The sequence below is a fragment of the Elephas maximus genome, chromosome 19, assembly GCF_024166365.1.
Source record: "Elephas maximus indicus isolate mEleMax1 chromosome 19, mEleMax1 primary haplotype, whole genome shotgun sequence".
NCBI classification, from domain to species: domain Eukaryota; kingdom Metazoa; phylum Chordata; class Mammalia; order Proboscidea; family Elephantidae; genus Elephas; species Elephas maximus.
This window is the reverse complement of record NC_064837.1, coordinates 72,465,806-72,490,555: the sequence shown is the minus strand read 5'-3', so window position 1 is coordinate 72,490,555 and position 24,750 is coordinate 72,465,806. Positions and strand designations below refer to the sequence as shown.

Sequence of the window (24,750 nt, the reverse complement as noted above, 5' to 3'; positions counted from 1 at the left end):
CAGCTCCGGATCCTGTGTGAGCCAGAAACAAGAAACCAAGTCCAGTCCATGCAGGATGGCACCAGTTTCAGCCCAGGCAAACCCAGGTCCGCATTAATTTCCCTATCCAGAGTTCAAAACTCCCCCCAGGTTATGAAATGTGGTGAGCCTGCTGGAGACTTTTCCCGGTGGTCCAGGCACCCTGTGGAGAGGACAGCGACACAGTGGAGCATTCTCATGCCCACAGAGAATGAAGGTGCTGCTGAGACACAGTGGTGTGACCCCTGGAGACCCCTGGCTTCCGAGTGCTTTATTAGTTATTTGCAAGCAAGGAGGAGGGCGCCCTTGGCAGGGGCACAGGATGCCAGTGGCTACTACTTCAGAAGCTTCCTCATGGTGCCCAGGGATGGGCTGCGGTATCCCAGCCCGAAGTGGTTCCAGTGGTTTAGGTAGTTAAAGAGCTGGTAGAGCTGCAGCCGCCTGTCAAACCCTGGGGCCTTGGGAATCTTCCTGTGGTAGGCAGTGAAGAAGGACCTGGGAAACCCTCCGAACATCAAGGCGATTGCCAGTTCAAACTCTGAGTGGCCATAGAAGGAAGCTGGGTCATAAATGATGGGCCCCATGTCATCCTCAGCCACATTTCCCGACCAGAGGTCCCCATGGAGCAGGGCAGGGATGATCTCCAGGCCACAGAACAGATTCGGGATCTTCACCTAGGAAAACAGACATTGTGCACAGAAGTATAATGGGGCTTAGAGGCCGTGGTCTCATTCTCTACTACTTGGAAATAAGGCAGAGATGACAGCATGACTGTCGACCAGACCTGGGATAGGAGTCCTCTGACTTCAGGGGAATGTAAACGTCTGACTTACTATTTAGAACTAATTTTGGCCCAGGCATTTCACACTTCTATCAGGTTTAATGTGGGAAAATAAAAAAAAAATCCAGTACTGAAACAGTTCTGTAGAGAAGACAACCCCAAAGGTTGTGGCTTTATTGCCCTGTAGGACAGGAATCAGTTTTCTACCTAGCACTTTGTCCCGTGTTCTTTCATTTCACTGCACATATGTCTCTGCACCTCTCGTGTATCCTGCTGGTTACTTCACTAATGGGCTAAACAACATCTCTTTGATCATGCTCGCCATGGGGTGATAGGAGAATTCCATTTTTAACATTTTGAGAGTTATGTTTTGAAACCAGTCACTCTGAGGCACCTGCTTTCACTAGGCTGGAAGACACTTGAGCCCAGGCAGACAAGGAGGAACAGCGTGACTGGACAAGTGTTGTTAATAACAATAAAAATAATGATAAATGCCACCTTTCATGAGCCAAGCACTGTTATTTAATCACCTCCAGTTCACATAATGAAAGTAACGGAAAGTTTGGAGGTTCAGGTCCACCCAGAGGTACCTCAGAAGAAAGGACTTTCTCTAGCTCTGAAAAATCAGCCATTGAGAACCCTATGGAGCACAGATCTCTGACACACATGGGGTCATCATGAATTGGAATCCACTTGATGGCAATGGGTTTGGGGTTGTTTGGGTTTTCTTTTCATATAAAGCAAGATTAAGGCTAACCTGGTGGCCTAGCAGGTGAGAGGTGCACTCAGGAGTTGAGCATGTCCTCAGCTCCCCATCAAGCCGATCCTCAGGCACCTAAACGTGTCCATGACATGGCCAACTCTGCTCCAGGCCCAGTGTGCCCTGCTCCAGTCTACCAGAGGGTCCCATGCCAATGTTGTGGGCTTATGAGAGGATACCCTAATCCCAGAAAGCCCAACCCCACCTGTAGCTGCGCCCAGAGCTCCCGTGCCTCTCTGTCGGCATAGTCCTTCTCGATGAGGTCCAGCTGTGCCTGGAGCCGGTGCCGGGTGAAGAAGGTCGGCCAGTCGTCCTGCCACTCGTTCACCTGGGCAGCAAAGGAAAAGAGGCCGGCGCTGCAGCTGGTGGCCACAAGACAGACACGTGGAATTCTGCCTGAAGCCTAAAGCCACCGCTGAGAGAACACAGCCAACAAAGGAGAGGAAAGGGACTCATAGAAATACTCAGTGAATCCAAAAGAAGGCAGAGCAAAAGGAAAGAGGGTACAAAGAACAGATGAGATAAATAAAAAACAAATAGCGACACAATAGGCTTCACTCTAACCATATTATAATCACATTACAGCAAGACCCAACTATATAAACTCTGCAAGAAATGCATGTTAAATATAAAAGGCAGAGAAAGATCTCAAATCCATGACCTCAGCTTCTACCTTAAGCAACTAGAAAAGAGCAAATTAAACTCAAAGTAGAAAAAAAGGGAAACAATAAACATCTTATTAGAAAGCAATGAAATAGAAAACAGAAAAAACAATAGGAAAAAAACAATAACAAAAAGCTGATTCTTTAAGAAGATCAGTAAAGTTGATAAACTTCTAGCTAGACTTATCAGGAAAAAAACAAGGAAGACACTATCAATATCAGTAATGAGAGGTGATATCACTGCAGATTGTACAAATACTAAAAGTAAAATAAGGAAAGATTATAAACACTTTTATACCAATAGATTCAACTACTTAAATCAAATTGACAGATCCCTTGAAAGACACAAACTACCAAAGCTCAGTCAAAAAGAAAGAAATAACATGAATAGCCCTGCAACTATTAAAGAAATTGAATCTGTAGTAAAAATCCTTTGCACAAAGAAAATTCCAGGCCTAGATGACTGTATTGGTGAATTTTAACAAACATCTTGTTATGGATTGAATTATGTCCCCCCAAAAATGTGTGTATCAACTTGGTTAGGCCATGATTCCCAGTATTGTGTGGTTGTCCTCCATTTTGTGATTCTAATTTTATGTTAAGAGGATTAGGGTGGGTCACCTCCCTTACTCAGGTCACCTCCCTGATCCAAGGTAAAGACAGTTTCCCAGGGGTGTGGCCTGCACCACCTTTTATCTCTCAAGAGATAAAAGGAAAGGGAAGCAACCAGAGAGTGAGGGACCTCATAACACCAAGAAAGAAGTACCAGAAGCAGAGCGCATTCTTTGGACCCGGGGTTCCTGCACAGAGAAGCTCCTAGTCCGGGGAAACATTGATGAGAAGGCCAACAGAGAGAGAAAGGCTTCCCTTGGAACTAACCCCCTGAATTTGGACTCTTAGCCTACTTTACTGTGAGAAAATAAACTCTTTGTTAAAACCATCCACTTGTGGTATTTCTGTTATAGCAGCACTAGATAACTAAGATACACCTAAATAAAACAATAATAATTCCAACTTTATATAAACTCTTCCAGAGAATTGAAGAGAATACATCCCAACTCATTCTTTGAGGCCAGCAGTACTTTTCCAAAACCAGACAAAGACATTACAAAAAAACAAAACTACAGACGAATATCCTTCATAGACATAAATGAAACACTCTAAACAAAATTTTAGCAAAGAGAATCCAACAATATATAAAAGGTTATTCCTTCACAACCAATTGGAGTTGGTTTAATATTCACAAAAACAATCCGATGTAATTAGCCATTATTAACAAATTTTTTTAAATCATACACTTATTTCAACAGATGCAGAAAAAGCATGTGACAAAATCCAGTACCCATTCCTGACAAAAACACTCAGAAAACCAGGAATAGAAGGGAGATTCTTCCACCTGATAAGAACATCTAAGAAAAACCTACAGCTAAACTCACACTTCATGGTGAAAAACTGAAAGGTTTCCCCCTAAGATCAGGAAGAAGACCAGGAAGCCTGTCCTAACCACTCCTGTTCAACATCATACTGGAAGCTGGAGGTTCAAAGCAAAAAAAATAAAGGAAAGGGAAAAAGAAGAAATTAAAGGCATACAGATTACAAAGAAAGAAGTAAAACTCTTTATTCACAGACAACATGATTGTTTACGTGGAAAATCTGATGGAATCTTGAGAGAGAGAAGAAAGCCACAAGAACTAATAAGTGAATTTAGCAAAGCTGCAGAATACAGATCAATACACAAAAATCAATTGAAAAAAAAAATCAAGTGTGTTTCTATATACCGGAACCAAAAAACTGGAAATTTAAATTTTAAAAACTACCGTTTTGATAGCATCAAGAAATATGAAACAGTATGGATAAATATGACAAAAGATGTGAAAAACCTGTCCACGGAAAACTTCAAAACATTCCTAAGAGAAATTAAAGAAGACCTAAATCAATAAACACATCTGTCAGCTTGTGCGGGCTTGTGTGTCGCTGTGATGCTGGAAGCTATGCCACCGGTATTCAAATACCAGCAGGGTCACCCATAGTTTCAGCCGAGCTTCCAGGCTAAGAGAGACTAGGAAGAAGGACCTGGCAGGCTACTTCTGAAAAGCATTAGCCAGTGAAAACCTTATACACAGCAGAACATTGTCCAATATAGTGCCGGACAATGAGCCTCCAGGTTGGAAGGCACTCAAAAGACGACTGGGGAAGAGCTGCCTCCTCAAAGGAGAGTCACCTTAATGACGTGGATGGAGTCAAGCTTTCAGGACCTTCATTTGCTGATGCAGCACGAATCAAAATGAGAACAGCCGCAAACGTCCATTAATGATCAGAACCTGGAATGTACAAAGTAAGAATCTAGGAAAATTGGAAATCGTCAAAAATGAGATGGAACACATAAAGATGGATATCCTAGGCATTAGTGAGCTGAAATGGACTGGTATTGGTCATTTTGAACTGGACAATCATATGGTCATTCCTATGCCAGGAATGACAACTTGAAGAGGAATGGCATTGTATTCATCATCAAAAAGAACATTTCAAAATCTATCCTGAGGTACAACGCTGCCAGTGATAGGATAAAATCCATATGCCTACAAGGAAGACCAGTTAATACGACTATTATACAAATTTACACACCAACCACTAAGGCCAAAAACAAAAAAATTGAAGATTTTTACCAACTTCTGCAGTCTGAAATTGATCGAACATGCAAGCAGGATGCACTGATAATTACTGGTGATTGGAATGCAAAAGTTGGAAACGAAGAAGGCTCAGTAGTTCGAAAATATGGTCTTGGAGACAGAAATGATGCCAGAGATAGCACTATTGAATTGTGCAAGACCAATGACTTCTTCATCGCAAATACTTTTTTTCACCAACATAAAAGGCAACTACACACATGGACCTCGCCAGATGGAATACACAGGAATCAAATCGACTACATCTGTGGAAAGAGACGATGGAAAAGCTCAACATCATCAGTAAAAACAAGGCCAGAAGCAGACTGCAGATCAGACCATCAATTACTCATATGCAAGTTCAAGTTGAAACTGAAGAAAATTAGAACAAGTCCATGAGAGACAAAGTACAATCTTGAGTATATCTCACCTGAATTTAGAGACCATCTCAAGAATAGATTTGAAGTGTTGAACACTAATGACCAAAGACCAGACAAGTTGTGGAATGACATCAAGGTCATCATACATGAAGAAAACAGAGATCATTAAAAAGACAGGAGAGAAAGAAAAGATTCTGAAGAAAAGATTCTGAAACTTGCTCTTGAACGTCGCGTAGCTAAAGCAAAAGGAAAAAATGATGAAGAAAAAGAGCTGCACGGAAAATTTCAAAGAGCAGCTAGAGAAGACAAAGTAAAGTATTGTGATGACATGTGCAAAGACCTGGAGATAGAAAACCAAAAGGGAAGAACACGCTCAGCATTTCTCAAGCTGAAATAACTGCAGAAAAAATTCAAGCCTCAAGTTGCAATACTAAAAGATTCTACAGGGAAAATACTGAACGATGCAGGAAGCATCAAAAGAAGATGGAAGGAATACACAGAGGCACTACACCAAAAAGAATTGCTTGACGTTCAATCATTTTGGGAGGTAACATATGGTCAGGAACCAATGATACTGAAGGAAGAAGTCCTAGCAGCACTGAAGGCATTGGCAAAAAACAAGGCTCCGGGAATTGACAGAATACCAATTGAGATATTTAAACAAATGGATGCAGCACTGGAAGTGCTCACTCATCTATACCAAGAAATTTGGAAGACAGCTTCCTGGCCAACCCATTGGAAGAGATCCGTATTTGTGCTTATTCACAAGAAAGATGATCCAACCGAATGTGGAAATTATCAAACAATATCATTAATATCACATGAAAGCAAAATTTTACTGAAGATCATTCAAAAGTGGCTGCAGCAGTATATCAACATGGAACTGCTAGAAATTCAAGCTGGATTTAGAAGGGGACGTGGAACCAGGGATATCATTGCTGATGTCAGATGGATCCTGGCTGAAAGCAGAGAATACCAGAAAGATGTTTACCTGTGTTTTATTGACTATGCAAAGGCATTTGACTGTGTGGATCATAACAAATTATGGATAACATTGCAGAGAATGGGAACTCCAGAACACTTAATTGTCCTCATGATAAATCTGTACATGGATCAAGAGGCAGTCATTCAAACAAAACAAGGGGATACTGCATGATTTAAAATCAAGAAAGGTATATGTCAGAGTTGTATTCTTTCACCATACCTATTCAATCTGTACAATGAGCAAATAATCGGAGAAGCTGGACTATATGAAGAAGAACGGGGTATCAGAATTGGGGGAAGACTCATTAACAACCTGCGTTAAGCAAATGATACACCTTCCATGCTAGAAGTGAAGAGGACTTGAACCACTTACTGATGAAGATCAAAGACTACAGCCTTCAGTATGGATTACGCCTCAACATAAAGAAAACAAAAATCCTCACAACTGGGCCAATAACCAACATCATGATAAATGAAGAAAAGATTGAGGTTGTCAAGGATTTCATTTTACTTGGCTCCACAATCAATACCCATAGAAGCAGCAGTCAAGAAATCAAAAGACGCATTGCATTGGGCAAACTGACTGCAAAAGACCTCTTTAAAAGTGTTGAAAAGCAAAGATGTCACCTGGAGGACTAAGGCGCACCTGACCCAAGGCATGGTGTTTTCAGTCACCTCATATGCATGCAAAAGCTGGATAATGAATAAGGAAGAATGGAGAAGAATTAATTCCTTTGAATTTTGGTATTGGCGAAGAATATTGAATATACCACGGACTGCCAAAAGAATGAACAAATCTGTCTTGGAAGAAGTACAACCAGAATGCTCCTTAGAAGCGAGAATGGCGAGGCTGTGTCTCACATACTTTGGACCTGTTATCAGGACGGATCAGTCCCTGGAAAAGGACACCATTTTTGGTAAAGTAGAGGGTCAGCAAAGAAAAGGAAGACCCTCAATGAGATGGACTGACACACTGGCTGCAACAATTGGCTCAAGCACAGTAACAATTATGAGGATGGCACAGGACCAGGCAGTGTTTCATTCTGTCGTGCATAGGGTTGCTACGAGTTGGAACCAACTTGACAGCACCTAACAACAACAAATCAATGGAGAGATATTCCATGTTCACATATGGAAAGTCTCAATATTATTAAGTTGTCCTTTCTCCCCAAATTGATCTACAGATTCCATGCAATTTCAAAATAATTCCAGCAGGGTTTTTTTTTTTTTTAGAAACTGACAGGCTGATTCTGAAATTTATATGGAAATGCAAAGGTCTTAAACTAGCCAAAACAACTTTGGAAAATAAGAGCAAGGTTGGAGGACTTACATATACTGATTTCAAGATTTATTGTATAATCAAGGCAGTGTGGTACTGGCATGAAGATAGACAAGCAGATCAGTGGACCACAGCAGAGAATCCACAATCAACCCACAAGTACTAGACAAGTGCTTTTCGCCAAAGGCACAAAGGCAACCCAGTGGGGAATGGAGATTCTTTTCAACAAATGGTGCTGAAACAACTGGAAATCCATATATAAAAATTGAACATGAATCTATACCTTGTATCATATATAAAAATTAACTTAAAATGAATCATAGGCCAAAACATAAAACCATAAAGCTTCTAAAAGTAAACATAGGAGAAAATCTTTGTGGCCTTGGGTTAGGCAATGATTCTTTTAATACAATGCTAAACATGATTCATGAAAGAAAAAATTCATAAACCGGACTCCATAAAAATGTAAAACTTATGCTCTTCACATGACACTTTTAAAAGAAAAAATAAACCACAAACTACAAGAAAATATTGCAAATTATATATCTGATAAAGGACTTATATATTTATATAGGTTATATAAACTCTCACAACTCAAAAAGAAAACAATCCATTCACAAAATTGGCAAACAATTTGAACAGTCACTTCACCAGTGAAGATATATGATTGGCAAGTAAGCTCATGAAAATATAGTCCACATCACTAGTCATAATGGAAATGTGAGTTAGGACTTAAATGAGGCATGGCAAAAATTAAAAATTCCATGTGTTGGCGAGGATGTGAAGCAACTGGAACTCTCATGCACTGCTGATGGAAGTGAGTGTAAGATGGTGCAACCACTTTGGAAAACAGTGTGGCAGCTTCTTAAAAAATTAAATATATACCTACCATCTGATCCAGTCTTTCCCTTCCCAGATATTTATCCAAGGTAAAGGAAAGCACTTGTCCACACAAAGACTTGCACACAAATGTTCGTAGCAGCTTTATTTGTAAAAGCAAAAGCTGGATACAACCCAGAAGTCCCTTGACAGGTAAAGGGTAAACACGCTATGGCGCGTTCACACAATGGAATGAACCATTGATACATCAATGAAATGGATGAATAATTATGCTGAGTGAAAGCAGCCAGAGGAAAAGACTACATATCATCTCATTCCATTACCTTAAGTTCCAGAAAATGCAAACTGATCTATAGTGAATTATAGCTCAGTACTTAAAGAGTGAAGCCCTGGGAGAAGAGCTGAGTGACCAGGGCGTAATCCAGGACCATCTTCCCAAGGTCCCAGTGGTGGGGACTCCAGTGTGGGGCATCCTCTTACACACCCAATTTCACTGGTGAGGTCACCACAGTCACTGGTGATACTTGGGTCCCCCCAGTATGTCTGTACCCCAGAGACTGACCCCGGCCACCCTGTGGTCAAGGGCAACCTCTCCATAGCCCTACTTCTCCACAGGATCCCTGCCCTGACCACCACCTCAGGACAACTGGAGAGTTGCTTTGGTAGCTCTGTCCCAAAGGTGCCCCACACAGTCAGCCAGACATAGGCATCCAAGGCCTGATGACCTCCCCAGTCTTTGGCCTGTTGTGGCCATCAGCAAGCCCCCACCTCCCTCAAAACAGTGCAGGGCTCCCCCAGGATGAGGGCCAGGGTCTCCTGCAGGTTCCCCACCTCCTTTGGTCCCTCAGTGTCATCATGCTCCCTCCTGCACTGCAGCCTCTGCACCTGCTCTTCGCTCTGTCAGGAACACTGTTCTACCTGCTCCACGGCCTCCCTGACCAGCAAACCTCTAAGTCGGCTCCCCTACCCAGGTATTGCTGCACGCACTTGGCTTCCAGAAATAAGGCAGGCAATCTTGCTAGTGCTTGGGGACTGGCACTCTGCCACATAAAAGGGGTGGGGAGATCAGTGCTTAGGTGTCCAGGACAGTCATCCGCTAAGCAGGCACTCACCTGTGGAATGATGCCGCAGCAGGTCACTGTATGGAAGCCAAACTTGGTCACATATTGGGGCTCTGCACCCCCAGCCCTTCGGCCTGTGGACAGAGAGATCCTTGGTCTGAAAGAGCTGCTCAGCCTTTCTGTTACATTCTAGACTGCAGCAGAATGTTAGTACAGATGTGTCAAGCGCACTGGACAACAGGGCTGGGTATAAAAGGACCCATGACCCAATTCTATTAGCTTATCAGCCTCATAAAAAAAACCTCATTTAACAATCTCATGTTTCAAGTGCAGTGTAAAGGGAGATGGTGTATAAGTCAACCCATTATTGAAAGGCCACAATGAAGCACAGTGAGCACCCATCTGGGGGGACAACACAGCTGCCTCAAGGGGCATGACAGCGATCTGATCGTACCCACTGTGCGTTCCTCCTCCTTCAACTTTTCCCCAAGCTTCTGGTTGTAAAGGTGCAAATCCGCCATCTGTTCTCCAAGTTTTGATGCCTGACTAAGGAAGGAGAAAAATGCAACCAATTATAATAATTCTTTAAAAACCCAATATTATGGATTGAATTGTGTCCCCCCAAAATATGTGTTGTAAATCCCAATCGCTATGCCTGTGGTTATAGTCCTATTTGTGAATGGGTTGTCTTTGTTATGCTAATGAGACAGGATTAGTGTAGAGGGTGTCTTAAATCAATCTCTTTTGAGATATAAGAAAAGATTACACAGGCAAGCAAGAGAACCAGAAATGGGCGAAGATCGATCCCAAGCCACACGGAGGTCTCCAAGGAACCAGGAAACAAGCGGAAGAGTCGAGGACCTTCCTCCAGAACCGACGGAGAAAGTCTTCCCCTAGAGCTAGTACCCTGAATTCAGACTTCTAGCCTTCTAAACTGTGAGAAAATAAATTTGTTAAAGCCACGCACTTGTGGTACTTCTGTCATGTTTCATATTGAGAATTGTTGTACATGCCTTTAAAAAAAAATACTCTCCATTTTTTAGAAAGTTAAAAGTGAGCTCCAGGTTATGACTCTTTCCGAAGAATAAAATGGTTTAAAACCACTAAGTGAGAGTAGGCAAGTGGGTTTCAAGAGAAGTCTTAGGAGTTACTGGGGATTAAGGAGAGAATGCTAATAAAATAATTCTAAGTGAAAAACCAGTTCCCAGTTTTTGTAAACACAATGGGTATCACATAGAGGAAAGAGACTGTGATGATAATTACACACCAGACGTCTGTGGCGCCAGAGCTGCTGATGGAATTACAGGTGTTTTATTTCCCACATTTTATTCAATGAATATATATGACTTCTATAATTAGAAAAAGAAACTTAAATAGGTCTCCAGATAATTAATAGAAGCAGACCTCATACTGCCCAGAGAGACCTGTCATTAATGTAAAGTATGGAGCAGGTGATGGATTCAAATATGCTTATTTTACAGCATCCTCATTAAAGCCAAAGCTCACATAAACAAACAGTCCTGTACCAGAAAGCAGTAACTTTTGTCTCCATCGAGAAGGGTAGGGTGGGATCCTTGGCCCTGAGGTTAGCAGGGTGGTGTAGGCTATGCTCAGGTACTCTCATTCTCTGTCTTTTTCTGTGTCTCCCTCTTTCTCTCATCCACATCCACACATGCACACACACACTCACACATGTGCACACACGTGTACACATGCCCATACATACACACACACGCTTGAGCAGATATACACGTGTACACACACACCTGCTCAAGCTCCTCATATTCAGGTGCTCCATCAAGAACGCAGCCCCGCCTCCTGGCAGGTCGATCACCTTGACTGGTCGAGGCACCCGCACTAGGCCTGTGCTCTGGAGGGCCTCCAGGCTGGCCATCTCCCCCTCGAACATCTGCCGTGCCTGCGTTCAGACATGTGTGTCAGCTCTGTGAGCTCTGACCCGAGCAGGGCCTCGGGAGTCACGAGAGCCCCAGACCTTCCGTGCCAGAAACTGGCTGGAAAGCAAGGCGTTGCTCCTCAGGGAGTGGGGTACAGAGTGGCCCTTCAGATAGGAAGGGGCTGCAGGAATGAAGCTGAGCTTGGGGCCTTGCGGTGGGTGAGACACTGACAGTAAGCCCTGCTGTGAGAGGGTGGGAAGGGGGGCGGGGGGAGCTGCTCGTGTCCAGGAAGGCCCACAACGACACCTTGTGCACTTACTACGCAGCTACTGGTGTGGGCACCAGTGGCGTCACTAGGGTGGTGCACGGAGTGTGGACCACTGGTGCGGTGACCGTACAGGTGACACTGTCAGAGGGGGTGACACCCAAATGACTGTTCATAAAATTTTTGTGTATTTCAGCAGAAATTTATTATTTTTTATAAAAATATCCCTCTACTAAGTTATAACAACAAAAACACTTTCCGTAAGCCCAACTTACATGTATCAATGTATACCTACAAGGCTAAAACCCTATGCTAATTTACTTCTTAACTCTTCTAAAGCGCTCTGGTCAGAGCTGTCATTATTACCCAATTACAACGAGACTTCAAATCCCGTGGTTTCGTCTGCACCCACCACGAGCATACGCTGTTGTTTTCACTGCTGTCAGGGTTTTTAGAGTCACTGACTTTGTCACATTTTCTGGTGTTTTAGCTACCATACTGTGGTAATTAGTATTTGTGAATCTATATCAATAACTTTTTTGAGGATGAAGTCATAATTAAAGGAAAAGAAGGAGAAACATCAAAAACATTAGTACAAAAAACATTACTAAGGATTCTGCATGGTCTGGTGGGGGTAGGGTGTGACACCATGAGTTACTGCACTGGGTGACACCAACCCTAGTGACACCACTGGCAGGCACTGAGGGTTCGGAAGGTGAATGGGGGTCCCAGCTGGAGGAGTTTTCAGGGACCACGTGAAAGGTTCCCCAAAAGGTTCCAAGGCCGGCGTGAGCCCTGAACCCAAACCTGTTTTCTGGTGGGCAGACATCATCAGGTAAAGGTTCTGTTGTTGAGATCAGATTCCACGGCCCATTCTGGTCCCTGTCACATGGTCCCCCCTGCCCCAGGATGATTGATTGCTGAGCGGACTTGGGCTGAGCCAGGAGGCCAGCCAAGGGCAGGGCTGTCATGTTGTTGTGGCTGCGAAATTCAGCAGGGTTAGGCCAAGGCTTCAGGAGTGTCCCCCACTGAGAGGAGATGGGGTGCCTTGGGGCTACTTGAGCTGAGCATAGACAATGCAGAGGTCAGACAGACCTGCTGTGGAAAGAGGGTGGACCCAGGGGCTGCATTCCTGACCCAGGGAGGGCCAGGGCTGGGCATGAGGGCAGAGGGGACGTTCAGTGGAGAAGGAGGTCTCAAAGTCCACCTCAAACCTCCAAAGCAGGACTCTGAGCACCTTCCTCCCCAGACACCCCATGACTGCCAGGTCTGAGCACCCTGGGAAGGAGAGAGCCCCCACTGCACCTGCCTGAGGGCGCCTCCTCCACCACCAACCTCCACTCTCGGCCTCCATACAAACCTCATCTCCCCCAGGGTTAGAAGGCAGGAGGTGGTGGCCATGACCCAGAGCAAACTCTGGGCTGCAAGGCTTCTGTCTTCTGTGTTCTGAGAGGGACAGCGGTCCTCTTGGGAAGCTCTGATGCTTCTCCCAGTCAACATCTGATGGCTCAGCACACCCCTCAGGGCCACAGGGCCTCAAATGGGAGAGGGCCTGCAGATGAACCCTGAGAACCCTGAGGCATTGGGGTAGAATTGACCTTTCCCCAGGTGAAATAAAATTCCAACCCCAAAAGACCAGAATGCTTTCTAAGGCATAACACAAAATCAGTCTTTCTCTATCTCCCTCCCTCTGTCTTTCTTTCTGTCTCTTTTCATCTTTGTTCTGTTTTTCTTTCTCCGTCTTTCCCTCTCCCCTACCCCTGTGCCTTGTCCCTCAGCTTACCCATAAGACCATCCACATGAATGGACCGTAGTGTCCTCCAGGCCTGTGCTGACCTGCCGAGTGGCTGTGGGAGGCAGTCAGTCCCTGGCCATGGTCATCCCTTCTGTAAGGGTCACCTGGGCTCTCCTCCCCCAGGCTGCTCCAGCTTCCACCTCCCAGAAGACTACACTTCTTGTGAAGCTGGCCCCTTGGCTTGGCTTTAGGCCACTTAGGCCAGCCTAGACGCCCGAGGATCAGTTACCCCTGTCCCTGGAGCACCCTCCATGTCTACGTGGTGTTGGGGGGTCTTCTCAGAGGGTCTGCCAGGAGATGAGACATGGGGGACACCCACCCTGGGGAGGAGTGGGATGGAGAGCAGACCGGCCGGCAGGAGAGCCCTGAGGACTGAGGAGGAGCAGGCCAGGGGCTTCTGGGGGTGAGGAACACTCCCCACCCAGGCCACTCCCCTGCCAGCTGGGTACAGCACCAAGGCCAGTATCAACAGTCCCAGCTCACGTTTATCAGGGCCTCGGGCGCCCGCTGGCACCCCTCCAAGCAGCACAGAGCACACAGCATAGAGTGCCACAGAGCAGGCTTGGCTGCCACTGCAGCCTCATTCTACAGGTGGAGAAACTGAGGCCCAGAGGGGTGAGCCAAAGGTCCCACAGCCCAGACTTGGCAGCTCTGAGCTCTGCCGATAATTGCCACTCCCCCAGAACTAAAAGTCCCTGTGGATGGAGCCTGGTCTCCAGCCTGGCTCGAGGGCCTCAAAGGCACTGTGGAAGGAGCTGAGATCACTAGGTGGACTGTGCAGGCAGCCTTGGAGGGTGGCCACAGGGCCCAGGAGGCTGAACGAGCAGCGTCCACAGTTCAAGGGTCTGAGGGGCAGGGACATACAGGTAAGGGTGCTGGGCTGGGGGTGACGAAAGAAAAAGACGCAGAGTCTTCGGCCTGAACTAGTAACTGCGGGGAGCCTGAAGCGGGCTCAGAGCCAGGCAACTGGGGGGAGAATAGTGAAGTCCACAGCAGGTGGGAACTCAGAGGACAGTGGGGACATCAAGTCCACAGCAGGAGGGAATTTGGTGGGGAGGGAGGAACCCATGTTGGATGAGGGGCACAAGCATGGAAGAGTCCAGCCAGAGCCGGACCTCCAGGTCCCCCTGCAATTCCCTCCCAGCCCCGTCCCCCCAGGCAGCACTGAGGGGGCCCACAGAGCAGGTGGCTTTCCCCAGTTGCCCAGGAGCCCCTCAGAACCCCAAGCCCTTTGACTTCTGGCTCTCAGCTGGCCTTCTGGAGGGGGTGGAGGGGTGGGGGGGTGCCAGCATGCAATGGCCATCTTTCTCCATGTGTGAAAGGTACCCATTCCATAAATTATTAAACAGAAATATTGTAAGAAGCAGGCAGTGGGAACCAGGCCTAAGCAGGACAGCCCATGAGTGGTGGGACCATCAGAGGGTTCCTGGGGTGCCCCATTCCTGAGCTTCCAGCTGCTGAGAAGGACCAGGGCTGAGAGGGGCATGAGTCCAGGGACAGAGCCAGAGCCACTGGAGCCCAGACCTGCCTCCTCCCACGTAAACAAAACACACGTGCATGGGGCAAAAAGAGGTAAATTAATCCCCCAGCAAAGACAAATACCCCGGGTCCCCCAGACAGTGCGAAGCCTACTGACCCGCAGCTGACAATTCCCCCGGGCCACAGCTGACCTGGGACCTGACCTGGCAGTGACAGCGCAGTGCAGGCCGCCCCCCGCACCTACCCCGAAGGCAGCCCCCACTCCAGGCCTCGAGGGATTCACCTGGGTCCTGCGGTTGACCTTGACGAACACTGGGCCAGAGTCCGTGTCGTAGGAGCGGCCCTCACTGATGCAGCCGGCTCCTGAGCTCCCGAAGGCCCGCAGGGTGCGGGTCCGCAGCTCCGCACGCAGCAGCTGCTCCATGGGGACGAGGGCGCGGGGGTCTGGGATCAGGCAGGGCCTGGGGGAACCGGGCGTGGCGAGGACGGTGACAGGGACCCGGAGAGCCGGGGAAGGGGCGCAGGGGCAGAGCAGGGCCTGGCGGCGCAGGATGGTCAGGCAGCGGCAGCGCGCGCGCAGGCGGCTGGAGGGCGGGCTCCCGTGTCAATGCCCGGCTCTGTGTCCTTTCGACTCGGAGGGGCCCGGGGAGGGGAACCCGCGATACTGCCAGGCGGGGCGCCAGCTCCTCACCCCCACCTGCGGCACCCTCCCCGAGCCCTGCACCGCCAGTCGCGGGCCCTGTGAGAACGTCTTCCGGTCCCGGGCACCGACTCCGCCCCGCCCCGCCCAGCGCTGGCTGGGCGAGAAGTGAGGCATCTTGCTGGGGGCGGGACCCTCAGGGCAGCGCCCTGATCCTCAGCACTCCTGGATAACCCGGGCACGGGGCAGGGGGCGCTCTCCACGGCCACAGCCCCCGCCGCTCCCACGGCGAGCCCCTGCTCTGGGGCAGACGGCCTGACTTGCCTGTACGGAAGGGGGCTCGAGGGCGTGCGGGACCCCCCGACTCAGTGGGCACCCAGGTGTCTGGGGCCCTCTCCGTCCTTCGGACGCAGGTCACCGGCCGGGTCAGGCGCTCCCGATTCAGATCAGGATGCGCGGGTCTGACCACAGGCTAGCCCGGCCACACGCCCTGCACAGCCACACAGTGTAGTCTGCGCGCTCAGGCCGGCGGCAGTGCGGAGAGACTGGGCCCGGCTGGGGTTCTGACAAGCGGCGGCCACGCCTAGGAGTGCCAGTGCTGTTAGAGATGGCCGTCCAGGAAGGAAGCTTGACCACACACAGACACGCACACTTACACACACGTGTACACGTGCACATGTACTTATGCATACAGTGTACACTCACATGCACACACTTGCACACTTAGTACGCACAGACACGTGTGTGCATGCATGAACACGTGCAAACACATACAAGGTGCACTCGCACATATATATTCACACATACACATGCTCACATAGTCCACACACACGCACACACAGCCACCTGCACACACATGCGCACACATGGTCACATACACATGCACACATGTGCAGTCTGTGCTGAAGTAATTTCAAGTGAGCTTCCCACCTGGTTTCCCTACGGTCCTGCAGGACCAGGTGGTGCGCCCCACTCTCACCTCCACCGCCTCATGTACAGGGAATCCCCTCCCCACTTTTGGACTGGGGTTTATGTGGCCGGTGGTGAGCGTCCTTTACAGGAAAAAAAGGGCCTGGGGAGAGCAATTGGGGGCATTCACCACCTGCTAAGCCTCACAGCCTGCTCCCATAAAGATGACAGCCTTGGAAACACTATGGGGCAGTTCTCCTCTGTCCTACAGGGTTGCTATGAGTCAGAAAAATCCTCACAACCTCTTGAGTAGATGTCCTGTCCGAGCCCCCACTTTCCAGATGGGGAATCTGAGGCAGAGACAGTGGCTCACCCAAGGTCACAGTGCTGGAGGTGGCAGAAGAGGGACTACCCTCCTGACTTCAAGCCCATGAGTCTCAAAGGGAGGCCCCAAGCGGCTGACACCCACAGCAGAACCTCAGAACATTCTGGGGCAGGGTCAGGACTGTGCATGCCACACAACCCCTGGGTGATTGCAGTAGCCAGCAGCATTTCCCTCCTGGTCCTCCCTGGACACTGTGCAAAAGACACACCCTGGGGCAAGCCTGTACCTCTGTTCCTCCGTTAGAGGCCATTCAGGGTAGAAGCAGCTTTGCTAAGATGCAAGCATCCACTGGAGGGATGATACCTAACCCACTATGATGGCATCACCCCAGTTACAGGGTTTTCCTGGCTCAGCCACTACCTTTTCCTGCAGAAACTCGGGGTCCTGCTTCCAGAGACTATCTAGCAGAGCCCCTGGAAGCAGGTTAACCCTGCAGTTCTGCTATCCCACTCAAACTGGGGCTGAAATCTTTTGGAGGTTTTCTTCACGGTGGCACCAGAACCCCAGGGAGAAAGAGACTCCCAAAAGCAAGTGCCCCTGCAGGACCCGGTGGAGGAGAGGCCTCTTCTGACCTGAGCTCAGGAGCCACACACCATGGTTGGTGCCTCATCCTATAGGTGAAGGGTCTCTGAGGCCTGATTCAAGGGCAGCGATTAGCGTCCACCCCTGTTGGGGAGTGGCAAGGCCATTGTGGAAGGCTGGTAAAGGAGAGACGCGGCCCTGGCCGTCTGCGGAAAGGGCATCACTGCTCCAGGTTGTCCTCCTCCTGTGTTTCCCTCCATGGCATTGCAGGAAAGGCATCAGTCAGGCCCACCTGAGCGCTTGGTGTCTGCAGAGGTTACTGAACCCTCACCCTGGTGGACAGTCGGCTGTGTGCGAAATTCCAGGTTGGAGACCAGGTTCTTCCAGAGCTGAGGTTTCATGTTGAGAAGTTTGATGCTATTTTGAGTCTGTGAGGAACCACAGGTATCTGAACCCCCCAGGGAGGTGCATGCGGCAAGACTGCCATCCCTGGACAGGACAAGTGGGCACTTTCAAGCTGTCTTTAGGACGCCCTCCCTTGTTCCCCTGTCTCTCTTCTCTCTCTCTGGAGTTTCTGGTCTTTGGTCTGAAGCCAGTCCTCTGTGATCATACACCGCACCACTCCAAACCTGCACCACTGTTTTCCCACGAGCCTCTGAGGGCCATGCAGAGAAGGGCCCTCCTCACGTCTCAATGAGGACAGGTGATCAAGGGGCCAGGATACTTCAGGGACTGCCAGGAGCCACTGACAAGTGGGGGCAGAACAGTTACACAATCCTCAGTAGAGATCTTGAAACATTTGCTGGGACTTTTATAGAAGGTAAATTATAAAGCTCTGCTGGTGCCGTGGTTAAGCACTCAGCTGCTAATCGAAAGGTTGGCAATTTGAAACTACAAGCCACGCTGAGGGAGAAAGATGTGGCGATCTGCTCCCATAAAGATTGGGGCCCTGGTGGCACAATGGTTAAAAAGGTTGGCAGTTTGAATCCACCGGCCATTCCGTGGAAACCCTGTGGCAGCCTTGGAAACCCTATGGGGCCGTTCTATGCTGTCCTATAGGGTCACTAAGTCAGAATCAACTTGATGGCAATGGATTTTGGTTTATACATAGTAGACATAAATATATATTATATATAATATTTTATGTAAATAATGTAACCATTTAAACTTTATTTTATATGTATTTAAATATTCAATTAATTTTAATTTCATATTATTAATTTAAATTTAACTTAGCTTTATCTTTTTAATTTTGATTTAATTTTATCCTTTACTTATTTATCCCATTTATTAAATTTTATATTTATTTATTTTGTTTTACTTTATATTTCATTTATTTATTTTAATATAATTTGACTTTGTTACTTAATTGTATTTTGTTTATTTTATTTGCTACGTTTTCTTTTATACTTTTAAATGTTATTTAATTTTGATTCTTTTTTTAATTAAATTCAATTTTTTCTTTTTAATTCTATTTTAATTTTACAGTTTGTTTTACATTCTATTTTTTATTTTAATTTCACTTTATATTTTATTTAATTTATTTTTACTTATTTTATTTTATAGTCTAATTTAATTTAATCTTACTTCATAATTATATATTTCTTATTTAATTTATTGTTATTTATTTTAATTTTATATTTAATTTTATGCTTTGTCTATTTCACTTTATTATATATTTAATTGTATGCTTATTTTAATGTAAATTAATTTTTTGTTGTATATTTTATTTATTTTAGCTTTATTTAGTATTTTGTTTATTTACTGTACAATTAATTTAATATTATTTTATATTTACTTACATTTGTTTCACTATATTTATATCTATTCCATTTATTTTATTTACATTTTATATTTAATTTTACATTGTATATACTTTATTTTATATTTTGTTATATTTTACTTCAATTTAATTTCCACTGATTTTATAATTTATTTGTAATTTTAACATTTTATTCATTTTAATTTAATTGTGTATATATAATTTTATTTTATATTTAATTAATTTAACTTATTTCATCTTATTTAATTTATTTTAATTTTATTTTATATTTAATTTATAGCACAGTGGTTAAGAGATCAGCTGCTAACCAAAATGTCAGCAGTTGGAGTCCACCAGCCATTCCTTGGAAACCCTGTGAGGCAGTTCTACTCTGTCCTATAGGGTTGCTATGGATCAGAATCGACTCAATAGCAATGAGTTTCTTTATTTTAATTGTTTCATTTTAGTTTATATTATTTAATTTTTTCCTTTTATTTCACTTATTTTAATATTTCATTTTGTCAGTGGTGGATTTACCAATAAGCAAGGTATGCACGGGGCTTACGTGTGCTTACTCACTACAGTGCACGATCTCATCACAGATGGAGTGAAACCCATGCGAAACTCTGCACTACAGATTGGTAAGTAAACACAAGTAAGCCCATGCATACCTTGCTTACTGCGTAATCTGTCCCTGCATTTTATTGATTTTATTTTAATTGAATTTAATTCTATATTTTATACTTCATTTACTTTATTTTAGTCTCTGCTACTTCTCCAGACCCAGGCTCCACCTCACCCCTCTGGGCCCTGGGGTGGAGCCATCTGCTCAGGTTTGGCACAAGGATAGCCTAAGAGGTGAGGGAGAAGAGAGGAGTAGGTGGGCATGTGTCCCCCACCTTCTAATGGCACAGTGGTTACCCACCAGCCACTCCCTGGAAACCCCATGGGGCAGTTCTGCTCTGTCCTACAGGGTCGCTATGAGTCAAAATCGGCCCTTCAGCAACAAGTTTGGTTCTTCCCAGTGGCAGGGTCACGCTGGGCTGTGTCCCCCGTGGCGTCATGCCATCAGAACACGAGCGGCCTGGCACTGTCGCTGGGTTTCCCTACTTGTGGCCCCACCAGCGGCCCCTGCCCCTCTTCAGACCTACCTGCATAACTCTCACCTGAGGTGCCCTGCTCTGGGACACCACTGGTAAACCTTCCTTGGCCCTGTGGAGCTGGGAGGAGGACAGAGTCCACCTGACCCTGCACATGCCACTGAACATGAGGAGATCACTGGCCGACAGCGTGGACTCCCTTGGCCTGTGTGACCCCTAATGAATTATGTAACTTCTTCTGACCTAGTTTCCTGATCCGTAGGGTGGGGCAATGATGCCGACTGCTGGCCTCCATGAAGTTTCAGGACAGACTTGCCCAGCCTTCCCCCAGACAGCGAACGAGTCTGTTCTCTGCCCCAGAGGGAGACACCATCTGGACCTTCCTGGGTTCTTTCCATACCAACATCCTGGAGGGGATAGCCCCGACTCAAAGCTGTGACTGGCTGCCTCTGCTCAGAGACATGCAGAAACCAGGAGACCCAGGAATTGTCTCCCAACACACCTGCAAACTGCCTAGAGGAGATGGCCTCCAGGAGAGGGAAGAAAAAGAAGGCAGAGCTGGGGGCAAGGAGGGGAGGAAGAGGAAGAACAGCAGGGAAGGACAGAGCTCTGCCCTTCCTTGGAATTCAGAAGGCTCCGTTGGTCCTTGGTTGTCTCTAAGCCCTCTGCAAAGTCTCTCAGCGTTCTGATGGCTGCTCTGAACAGATTCCGGTATGTCCACGTGCTTCTACTCAAAAGGAACCCCAGACAGAGAGGCAAGGCCTCATTTTAGAAGCTTTTGGGAGGAAAATTCATTGGAAGAAAAGAGGAAGAGGGAGAGAGGAAGTGTTCTCGTGGAGTGCACAATGGTCCTGATCAGGCCCTAGAAGCAGTCACTGAAAAGTCAGCTACCCACGGGGCTATCGTCAGCCCATGGGGTAAACGAGGAGCTGATGTTCAGGTGACTTACCTGAGGCTCCCCACCTGGCCCTGCTCCTTCTGTGTGTCCCTGAGCAGGACGTCCCAGCAGACATCTGCAGCGTGAGTCCTGGGTGGAAGGCCTCGAGGCCGCTCTGAGTGTTCTTCTAGTTTCAACACCTCCAGGGCCCTACCATGGAAGTGCAGGAAGAGTCTGTGTTAAGTGGTGTACAAGTGTGTTTGGAAAGAGGTACGATTCAGCTTCCAGGAGTCTGGGTGTACTGCCCTCTGTCACTGCTTGAACTTTATTCCAAACTTGCATTTCACTCTCTTGTTTTGGCTAGTATTAGTCAAATTCCCTCTGAATCCCAAAGTTTCCTAAACATGTTCCAAAACAGAATCCACCTGCCTCAACAGTTTACAGGTGTGCCTCCTTGGTGCTGGCCCTCTTGAGCCAAACTGCAGACAAGGTTTCGAACACGTTCATTTGGGTTTGACTCCTGCCGAGAATTTGCCTTTCCACTCAAGATATACTGAGTCAGAATTTACGCTTTAACAAGATCCCCAGGTGATTCTTATGAATCTTATGGCTCTTTACAACTGGTCCAATAAGCAACATCATAATAAACGGAGAAAATATTGAAGCTGTTAAGGATTTCATTTTACTTGGATCCACAATCAACAGCCATGGAAGCAGCAGTCAAGAAATCAAATGACCTGTTGCATTGGGCAAATCTGCTGCAAAAGACCTCTTTAAAGTGTTAAAAAGCAAAGATGTCACCTCGAGGATTAAGATGCAGCTGATCTAAGCCATGGTATTTTCTGATCACTTCATATGCATGTGGAAGCCGGACCACAAGTAAGGTAGACCAAAGAATTGACACCTTCGAATTGTGGTATAGGGGAAGGATACTGCATGTACTGTGGACTGCCAGAAGGAACAAATCTGTCTTGGAAGAAGTACAACCAGGATGCTCTTTAGAAGCAAGGATGGTGAGACTTTGTCTCACATACTTTGGACCTGTTATCAGGAGTGACCAGTCCCTGGAGAAAGACATCACACTTGGTAAAGTAGAGGGTCATCAAAAAAGAAGACCCTCAATGAGATGGATCGACACAGTGGCTGCAACAATGGGTTCAAGCACAATAACGATCGTGAGAATGACACAGGACTGGGCAGTGTTTCGTTCTGTTGTGCATAGGGGTCACTATGTGTCCAAATCGACTTGACAGCACCTGACAGCAATAAACAACAATCTAATTTTTATTTATTAAATTAATTTTACTGTATATTTTAAGTAATTAAATTTATTTTATATATTTTTTATTTACTTACATTATTTAATTTGTATGATCTATTTATATATAAAAAAAATTTTAACTTGGATGTTACCTGTAATTTACTTTTATGTATTTAATTAATTAATTTCATTTAACATTTTAGTTATTTATAATTTAATCACAGAATTAATTTTTATTTTATTTATTAATTTATAGTTGTTTGTTTAATTTATTTTTATTTTATTTTATATTTATTTTACTTATTAAAATTTTATCATTTTATGTATTTTATCTACTTAACTTTTATTTTACTTTATTAATTTTATATTTTAATATTTACTTTATATTTTAGTTTTTATTTCATTTGTTTCATTTTATTTATTTTATTGTAATTTAATTCTATATTTTATTTTATGGGGGCCCTGGTGGCGCAGTGGTTAAGTGTTAAGGCTGCTAACGAAAAGGTCAGCAGTTCAAATCCACCAGCTGCTCCTTGGAAACCCTATGGGCAGTTCTATTCTGTCCTATAGGGTTGCTATGAGTCTGAATTTAATTCCATATTTTATTCTATTCCAGTAGTCCACGTAGGCCCGTCCTTTTTTTTTTTATATATATACATCTTATCGTTAGTAATATATACCACATACAATGTTAAGGTATGTCTGTAAGTTTATATGTAATATTTCCAGCCCCAAAGACAAATAAAGATCGAATTTATAAAGATGCTGATAATAAAAGGCATTACTGATGAACACTGAAAAAAAATGAGGCATTCGACTTAAGTTAGAACCAGCTTACAACGGAGTTGTCAGAACAGGAACCACGTCATAAGTTGGGGACTATCTGTACTTTAATTATTTTCCTTTTCTTTCTTTTATTTTACTCCACTTTATTTTTCAATTGTTTACACAATTTTTACAGCTCTTTATAAAAAAATATATTATCCGATTTTGAACACAAAATCAAGTACAAAAGTGTATATCTTAGAATGGGCAATCAGAACAAGGTATGAATTTTGAAAAGCTGATGAATACCGCACCACTACAAAATCCAAAGAGTAATGCCATACTTTTATTACCTAAGTACCTGCCACTCCATGATAGCACTTTCCCCTCATTTTGTTTCCGCTGCGTGCACAAGGGTCACCCCCTCGTAGGTGCAGTGCTATTTTAATGCTTCCTGTAAAAGGAATTCTTTCCTCAGTGGACTGGGTTTTCAACATGGTGAGTGGTTTAAGAAGTTCTAGCCTTGCCACTCACTACCACGCCGCCGTGCAGACACAGGGGAGATGTTCACGCCCCAAGCTTCGTCACCGGGGCCCAGTCATCCCTTCCCTGTGCCCGGCACAGCAGCTGAGACCATTCTCCAGGAAAGTATTCGCTCAGCCACTTCCCAGGCAACCCCGCTGTCGTGTCCACTCTCCCAGGGGAGGCCAGCAGTGAGCCTGTGAGCACCCCACCCTGAAGCTGGCAGTATTCACTCCCCTCAACACTGATGCTTGGTCCCTTGATTTGCAAGGGCTGCCCTAACAAAATGCCACAACATGGGTGGCTTTAAAGGACAGGACTATATTGTCTCCCAGATCTGGAGGGTGGGAGTCTGAATTCAGGGTGTCAGCAAGGCTGTGTTCTTTCCATCTGCTCTGGGGGCAGAGCCTTCCTTGTCTCTTTGACTTTCTGTACCTGGGTGTCTCTTGGAGTTCCTGACACAGAAGTATATCTTCACATGGATTCTCTCCCTATTCTCTATTTCCTTGTCTGTCCTCATTGATAAAACACCACTCAGAAAGAATTAGGATTAGGCAGTGGTGTCACTAGAGGGACGTGGGAGGCTTGGGCTGCACCTGGTGACACTGTCCGAGGGGGCTGGCACTAAAACGACTGTCTATACATTTTTCGTGCAGTGTTTCAGCAGAAATTTATCAGTTTTTATAAAAATATCCCTGTGGTTAGTTGTAGGAAACCCTGGTGGCGTAGTGGTTAAGCGCTACAGCTGCTAACCAAAGGGTCGGCAGTTCAAAACCACCAGATGCTCCTTGGAAACTCTATGGGGCAGTTCTACTCCGTCCTACAGGGTCGCTATGAGTCGGAATCGACTCAACGGCAACAGGTTTGGTTTAGTTAGTTTTAACAACAAAAACACTTTTCCTAAGCCCAGCTTACATGTATCGACATACCTGCAAGGCTAAAACCCTATGCTAATTTACTTTTTGAATCTTCTAATACGCCCTGGTCAGAGCTGTCATTATTACCCAATTACAATGGTGCTTCGAATCACGTGGTTTGGTCCGCACCGACTACAAGCACGCACTGTCGTTTTCATTCCTGCCAGGATTATCACAGTCGCTGATTTTGTCACATTTCCTGGTGCTCTAGCTGCAATATTGTGG

At 45.8% G+C, this 24,750-nt stretch overlaps 1 protein-coding gene across 2 annotated transcripts; it reads right to left on the bottom strand.

Annotated features, from left to right (window-relative positions):
* Window positions 1-252: 252 nt before the first annotated feature.
* Window positions 253-15,630, bottom strand: FN3K (fructosamine 3 kinase). Of its 2 annotated transcripts, none has more exons than XM_049859185.1 (6): window positions 15,110-15,630; window positions 11,198-11,349; window positions 9,886-9,977; window positions 9,483-9,565; window positions 1,765-1,887; window positions 253-692 (listed from the first exon to the last, which is right to left on the bottom strand). In XM_049859185.1, exons 1-6 carry the CDS (start codon window positions 15,287-15,289, stop codon window positions 354-356), a joined length of 969 nt encoding a protein of 322 aa, XP_049715142.1. In that variant the 5' UTR covers window positions 15,290-15,630; the 3' UTR covers window positions 253-353. The 2 variants fall into 2 exon arrangements, with proteins under 2 accessions (XP_049715142.1, XP_049715143.1); XM_049859186.1 differs by having other exon boundaries at window positions 15,149-15,630.
* Window positions 15,631-24,750: the final 9,120 nt, after the last annotated feature.